The sequence below is a fragment of the Montipora capricornis genome, chromosome 4, assembly GCF_036669925.1.
Source record: "Montipora capricornis isolate CH-2021 chromosome 4, ASM3666992v2, whole genome shotgun sequence".
Classification (NCBI taxonomy): domain Eukaryota; kingdom Metazoa; phylum Cnidaria; class Anthozoa; order Scleractinia; family Acroporidae; genus Montipora; species Montipora capricornis.
In genome coordinates, this window is record NC_090886.1 from 33,804,760 (window position 1) to 33,812,900 (window position 8,141).

Here is an 8,141-nt window from a genome sequence, read left to right on the forward strand (position 1 = left end):
CAACTGGCCGTACAAAAAACCAATTGGCTATTTACTAGTGTGGGGGAGAAGTTGAACCAGGGACTACCATGATCAAATTCAACTGATGGTCAGTACGAGTCTTGAACCTGGGATCTGTAGATTTCAAGGCAAGCGCCTTAACCACTCGGCCACACTGCCTCAGAAATAAATGACGGTCAGAATTGCTTGTTTTCTCTTTTAAATTTCCCAGGTGTTGCCATCTTGAATAATTTTGTTGTGTTACAGTTTCCCTATCGTTGTGACACAGATAGCATTTGTAAAGTAACGCCAGGGAAACGGTAATACGTCACTATTATCCAAGATGCTGGTGCCCAGTGAATTTGAAAAACAAAAATAAGTGGATCTGAAATTAATATTTTTAAGATGCAAACCCTTTCTTTGGATTTCAAAGTGTAAACAAATTTGATCGTGAACATTATTTCCAGTTGTTTAAAGTTAGTTTTTTTGTCTGAGTGGAAGTTCCCTGCAAGTGAACTAATATTGTTCTTGGTAAAGAAAGTAAGGCATTATTTTCGGTCTGTGATACATTAAGTCGTTTTTAATGATTTTTAAACACTGAAGTGGGATTGGAAGGGACGTGGCACTGTGTCTTTAAGAGAAAGTAAGAACTCATTTACCATCATTTAACTTACGAACCTAAGATAGCTGAGTTGGAATTAGCAAGACTCTTTCCTTGCAGAACATTTTACAAAGAATAATATCAACAAATGCCCCATTATGGAATTTATTAAATGGTTTTCAAATTATTGGAAAATTATCTTTTTTTAATTGTAGAAATCAAAGACTCCCGAATTACCGAATGACCATGGTTGTAGCTAGATTAAATACATTAGTATTTATGGTAAAGATAAAATTTATTGGGAAAAAAAAATTGGTACTATCCCCGGTCACTGTAAATTGATCCATTTAGAATCCCTTTTACTATCTTTATGCGTGTTTCACCTTGATTTCTTTTACACCAGTTTCTCTCTCTTCCAGGCAAAGGAAGAAATGGCATGGAAAATTGCCAAAATGATTATTGAAGACGTCAAGAATGAACAGGCGTCGTCTTGATAAAGAATGTCACGGTGGAACAGTAGGTATAGCTTAGTCGACGGTAGAAGAAAACAGAAGAGCTGCTCAGTAGACTGCAGAATAGTTATTTCAACCGTTTGACTTAATTAGTTTGATGATGGAAACGAACACTGTCTTCAAAACGCGTACCGTATTTACTCGATTAAAGTCCGCAGATGAAAGGAAAAATACCAATAAACGCCGCCCTCGAATAAACGCCGCACCAACTCAGAAGAATGCGGCGTTCACTCGAGGATTGTGAGAAAAAAATCAAGTACACATTTAATTCTCTGAACGTTGATCACGAGCCAGTCAATTAACGATTCTATTCAGCAAAAATGCGAGACATTGAAACTTTTAACGTGTTTCTGTTTTAAATAACATTTACAAATGATCTACCGTAATTGTCGTCAGTGATTTAAGAAATGTGAGCCCTTAAGTTAAATAAACGTCGCATCGGACACGCTCAAAATTTAATAAACGCCGCGGCATTTAATCGAGTAAATACGGTAGTCAGTCGCAGGCTACGTGCCTTCCCTGGCTTGCGTGACTATCGCGCAAGGATTCAAGTAGCCTGCGTAACTGGCGGGTATTTCTCGTGGGATTTTTAAATAGGCGCGAGTAAACCGATGGTTGCTCAGTGCCCCCCAAAATTTTGGGTCAGTACGCAGCTATTACAACGGCTCTCGGAATTGGCTCAGAAAACAATGGGCCAAAACAAACAACCAATCAACGATGGACTCTAACCCTAAAAACAATAGAGCTGCGTCTTAAAGGGTCCAATGAAATTAGAGGTTGTAAAGAGCTGCGTCCTCTCTCATAGTTTTCGGCCTTTGGGCCATATATTTGTATGGATAGGAGCCTTTGCCTAACCGCTAATACTGATTAGATATTCATTTTGTAATGCCGCCGACTTCGAAGTATGTGATGGAATCATGTAATTTCGTTTTGGCTAACAATCATGTTAATCACGAGGTATTTTTCATTTTTTCACTTTATTTTTCAGTTTTTCTTACTAATGTTATTCCTAGCATTAGTGCTACTGATTTTCTGTTATTCTGCTCAACTTCTGCTCAAAATTGCCTTATTCTGCCTGCAAAATGCTCTCCCCGAACTCGCTCACTCTGGTGAAAATTCTGTCGGCAGAATTTATGCAAGCCCCGTGCAAGTGGGTGCGAAGCGGCAAAGCCGCAATAAACTACTCATCACCATGCCGCTCGCGGCCCTCTCGCAATCGAGGGATGCGTGTTGTGTTTTCCCGCTAGCTACGCAGGCTAGCATTCAAGAGGAAATGAGACGAAGGAGATAATTATTTGAGTTTAGTAGTATACGGAATCAATAGAAGAGGAAAGAACTAAGCATGTAAATTCGTTACCATATCGCAATATAAAAACTTTTTTCGTTGTTTTGGGCATTTTCCATTCCAAATGTCACACAAGCCCTCTACCGAACGTTTTTTTTTTCATTACGTCCAAAGGGGATTGAAACATTGGTCATGGGTGTTATTGCTTACTCTAGGTTTCACTGGAATGTCTTAAAATTGGAAAGCGTAAATATCTTAGGACCTACAATAGGTGACCCAGCCCACACAAATACATTTTGTTAAAAACGTATGCATATTTTCGTAAAATTGTCGAAATTGCTGATTACAATGGAAACTTAGAAATTTCTATACGCGTATATAAATACCTCACATGCATTTTGTTGCCCGCCGATAAATCAAAGTTATCTTGTAAATATTTTGCAAACAAGTTGCGTAGTAGAGAAGAAAGGAAAAATATTCAAGATTTTCACGATTGTAGAACAACGGTGAACGTTTGGTTCATGTCAATCCACAGATTGGTAGTTAACGGTGTTTTAGTTGTACAAAATTTATACTTTGCGGAAAATTTAATTATCCAGAGTAAGGGTAAATTGCCTTTTTTCCTCTCTTTAAACAGTTGTAGGAATTTAGTACCTCGGGGGATGAGATCTTCAATTGAGCGTTGAAAGTAATTTCACGTTTGGGAAGGTTTTCCATTGCTCCACTTTGTAGTTGGCTGAATAATAGAGCGGTTTTCAATTAAGTGCCGTAAAACAAATACCAAAGTAATTACTTCGACCAATCACAGCAGGTGCAAACAAAGCAACGAACCAATCCAAATTCCTAGCAATTCCATGTAACTTGCTCAAAGCATTGGTTGATAAACTGGCGCGAGGTTTTTAAACCAATCACTAAGCGTAGCAATTGCATCGCGTATTTTCCTTCGACAGTAATTTGAAAACTGCTCTATGCATTGACAAAATTCTCCAATCTGATTTGCTAAGAGAAATGCAGTTTTCAGGTAACACCCAAGTGCAAAAACAAGTAACAAACCAAGCACTCTGCTTGGTCAGTGAGCAAAGAGACTCACAGATAGCCAATCAAATGCGAGCCGTGGATGGCGCAATTTTCGCATTATTGCGTGATACGCGTATTGATAGGCATGCGTTGCTCTGCTTAAGCATCTCGAAAATTTTCATGACTATTATTAATAAGTAATCATTTTTCTTGTGCTACTTGGAATAAATAAGCATTTGTCATTTTTTTCAAAGATCACAAATTTTGTTCGTCTTTAAAATAATTCATCGTGGCTATTTATTCCAAATTGCACTCGAAATCATGTGGTTACCTAGACCAAATATCTCGTGCCATATTTTTAGCCAGTGAGAGGAAAAACCAAGACAAATAGTGGCTTTCTCATTTATTCGTTTTGCGTTATGCTCACGGCTTGTTTATATAATTGTCTTTGCCTTTATTGATTGGGCAATTAACAAACAATTAGTTTCGTTACTCAGTTGAAAACTGCTCTTTTTTGTACTGGATGATTTGCAGAGTCTTTTTAATGAACATTAACATTGAAAATAAACAAGTTTTTTTTTTACTTTAAATAACATATGTTGTGATTTTGTCGTGACAATGTTTTGGGCTTTCTTAGACGGGCCTCTTACGAGAACATGAAGTCATATCCTGAAAATCCAGCAATCTGATTGGCTGCGGGAGCGAGCAGAAGTTTCCTATCTCTTGACTATACAATCACGGTACCAAAGGACTCTAAGTGAAGAGCAAAGCTGCGAATGTAATGAGCGAAGTTTCAATTTGTCTTAATCGTTTTATTGCCGCTTGTTGCATTAAGAGTAATGGTATTGTTGAACTTTTTGAAAAAAAAAAGATGGATTCTGACGACGAAAGCGAATTTTGTTACACAAACGAACATGATAAAGAAAGCAACACTGACGAAACCCAATCAAGCTTAGTTTCCCGTGTCCTCTAAAAATACAATTTAGAAATTAAAAAAAAAAAACTTATTCACCGGCCTAGGTCTATCCGTCTTGGAAAAAAAACTGTGCCCTCGGTCTCGAGACCTCGGGAAGTTTTTCCTTATACGGACCTCCCGGCCAGTAAATAATACATATATATTATAGAAGTCAGAAAAATCCAGGCTCGCTTCTTTTATCTGCTGTTTTCATATTTCATTGCCAATTTATGTGTTCATTTCAAAGTCCACGACAACAGTCATTTTTCATACTTCAACATTTAAAGGGGCTATGCATCGCAAAATAATGTAATTTCATGACACCCAAATAACCACTTAAAACTGTTGAACAACATAAAAGAAATACAGCAAAGGCAAAGAGAAGCGTGGATGGACACAAATGGACAAGATTGAAACGGACTGCATTTGGGTTATCTTGAAAAAAGTCGGTCCGACGTTTTCAAGTTTTGGAAGTTACAAACTAACCTGCGGTCAAAAATCTGAAAACGCAAGAACAAAAATTTGACTATTTTCACAAGGATTTTAAACATGGAAAAACTCCTGAAATTTCACGAGAACATTTTCTTTTAAAGTTCCAATCAAAATCAAAGGACGTTTTACAAGGATCGAATCTTCTGTTCAAAGTGGAATAAATGCTATTTAAAGCAAAAACAGTATGCAATAAAAATGGCCGAACGATAGATTTCCAAGTAATATTTATTGAGGAAAAGGAAGAAAGACAAACTTAAAGATTGAAATCACCTTATTGTCCATTCAGAACCTCGATAAACGACCCACAATGTTGGACAAAATAAAATAAAAAAATTGTACCCTACCCAATCCCCCAAAATCAATAATGAATCCGCGCGCAAGTTAAATCCAGCCATTCTTTTATCATTGGGGGAGGGGTGGTCTTCATTTTCAATGTTCAAAATTGTAGCTCCCCTGGAGTTTTTGTAGCACATCCCACCCTGCCTCGGGACTCTGATTTTTTAGTTGTCGTTCGCTCGCAACCAAGCAACTAGTTTCCAATCCCCCCCACGGGGGCTTTTCTCCTTGAGCTTGAAATTCGAAAAATAATGGAAGTCTGATACTTCATAATGTCGCGGATGTTAACGAATGTTTAAAATTGCAATTAGCAACAAAGCTAAGACACAAGATCTCGTGTGTCGCCATAAGTTTGAAAGACAGTGGTATTTTCTTTTTCTTTTTCTTCTAATCGTACTCCAACTACAAAGGTAAATGGAGAAATGTATGGAACAATGTATTTTGTATTTTGAAAAGAGACTATGTTCAGAGAAGTGAATTTTCGCCTATTTTGAGGTGATTTGTTGGAATATAGACCATATTCGTATTTTCAGTATTGGACTGGAACAGTCGCTTGCAATGGAGGTTCATGCGGGGGAATCTTTTCAAATGAAAATACTTTTTCATATATTTCCCCGCATTTAGCCTCCATTGCAAGCTAGTTCCAGTTCAATACTGAGAATACGAATACAGTGGTTTTCACATGACGTCACGGCGGGCCATGTTGGTGTTCCAAAACAAAGGTCAACACTTATGGCCATCCGTCAAACTGACAATGGACATTTTCTTACAATAAGACGACGCGATATCCCATCTTAATATGACAAGCTAATCGCTTTAAAAAGAATGAAAACAGGCAGAATTAGAGCTTTAGTTCAACAAGAAGTATCGTTTCTAAGCAAAGCCGCGCTGATATACAGTATATAGGTCTGAAAACCACTTTGAAGACGTTTAGCTGTTACTTGTTTTGCTGGGTATTACTATGTCAATACTCTAAAAAATTCGATTTTTCAGGAGCTCGTCTCGTTAGTCTAGGGGATATTGGAATATGCAAGGAGAACCCATCGATCCGGGTTCAACTCTTTGGCTCGCCTGATCTGATTTTACGTCATGCAAGTTGAATAAAGAGGGAGGGAAATGTCAGTTTGAGGGATGGCCAAAGAGATAGCGGCCATGATGGTGTACCAATCCATTTATTATCCAATATGGCTGCAGGTCACGTGAGTGAAAACGCTCCATACCCCTTTTTTTAATTTCGCTAATCATGCACGCGTTGAGAGCCTACACTCTTACATAGACCTGGGGGGGCCGTTTCTCGAAAGTTCCGAAACTTTACGGGCCATTTTCGGGTGTCACAATTCCTTTTGTAACTCAAAAACGGAGAGCATTTAATTCGTCAAACTTCACAGTTATTTTTCTTTTTGTTACCTTGAAAACATGTTAAAAGATCGGCTTTCCAAAACAAGCGGTTGGAAATTTCACAGATGGCTTTTCGGGCCCGAAAAGTTTTCGGGACTTTTGAGAAACGGGCCCCTGATGCACAAAAACACGAATCGACCTTCACGTGATTATAATTTTCAAGCTTTACCAGTCTTGAGCCCTGAAAAGAGAGGAACCGTTTACGAGGCACGTGACTCATAGTATGCCCGTTATTTGGTGCCAAAGAAAACGGTCATGATAGTCGTTTTAGAATAGAGATATCGCTCCCGGTTGATTTAGAAGGATTCCACGGATTGCACAAGGTTCAGGATTTTGTTTTCGGCAACTTGCACGCAAGTGTCAACCTACAGAGGGCAAAAAATAAAGCTTCATCAGGAAAATAGTGATCAAATTGCTCGATGTTTTGACAACACTGCATTTTGTCTTGACATGTTTTCGAAAGTGGTACGTTTAAAAAGGAGCCGCGCGGTAGATACTTAGAAATCACTCAGCCTGAGTTTAAGCACACCATCTTAAAAGTGGCATTTTTTTCTTCTATCGTGGCATGAGCAACGCAGTTTCTTGCAGTTTATGGCTTATCCTAGCCGCAAGCCTGACATTTTCAATGGTATTTACGGTAACCTTGGGCGCAGCTTCCAAGAAACAAGATCGCAACAATAATGTCTTATCTGTGTCCGCGGATGAGGGTCGCCACTTGCAAAATTTCTCTATCATTGGAAAGGTAGTGTTCGCCGAGTGTTTCTGCCACCAACGGGACTACAATATATTTATGTGCTCAACATGGAAACTACGTCAACAAAACGCTTCGAAGAATTCGCAATTAGAGGTGATCGACAAAATCACAACGGGACAAGTAGGGCTTCAAAGTCGTGACACAAACGGAACTTGTATAAAGTACTTAGAAAATATTATCGACGGAGTCTACGCAAGTTATCCTTTGAATCATTCGAGACCTCCAAGCGTCGAGCTTCTCTCAGGTGACTGGAAATTCTGCGAGGACATGAGAATGAACGACGACACAGGGTGTAACTACACCATAATACCCGCTGAAGAGCGGAACTCTAGCCAGGGCACTCCGGTCTATTTCTATTTTGTTCGCTCGTTCGCAAATGCGTCTCAACACCTAGTTCTAGGAAACTTGTATCAACTGGAGGTAAAAACGTGTGAGGAAAACGTTGTTAGCATTCGCGTTTCCGTTCCTATTGGCTCTGTTCCACAGTCGGCGACACCAACAACCGAATTCTTTTCATTTCCGATAGCACCATCGAGAAATCAGCGAGCCATTGAGTTGCAACCTCATGACAATCAAGAAACACAGTATGACATTAATGACCCAGGCGCTTTGCTATCGTGTAGTAATCTTCTATGCATAGTAGCATCGCTTTTAGCTACATTAATGGCGTTGTTGTAATCAATAGAAGCCGGTGTTTTATTTTCAATTTGGTCTATGCCTCACATAGCAGAATGTTGTTTTTAATTCCTGAAAATTGTTTGCTTTTTCACAGCACGCAAGCCTTCTAGTGGGTTCTTTAGTTACATTTGTTT

General features: G+C 38.9%; 1 protein-coding gene across 1 annotated transcript in view; it reads left to right on the top strand.

The window, feature by feature from the left end:
- Positions 1–3,984, top strand: part of LOC138046234 (A-kinase anchor protein 10, mitochondrial-like) — a 24,997-nt gene extending 21,013 nt beyond the window's left edge. Inside the window, exon 12 of the mRNA XM_068892904.1 lies at positions 1,000–3,984. Within this exon, the coding sequence (XP_068749005.1) occupies positions 1,000–1,074 (75 nt within the window). The 3' untranslated portion in view covers positions 1,075–3,984. The remainder of the gene's footprint in view (positions 1–999) is intronic.
- Positions 3,985–8,141: the final 4,157 nt, after the last annotated feature.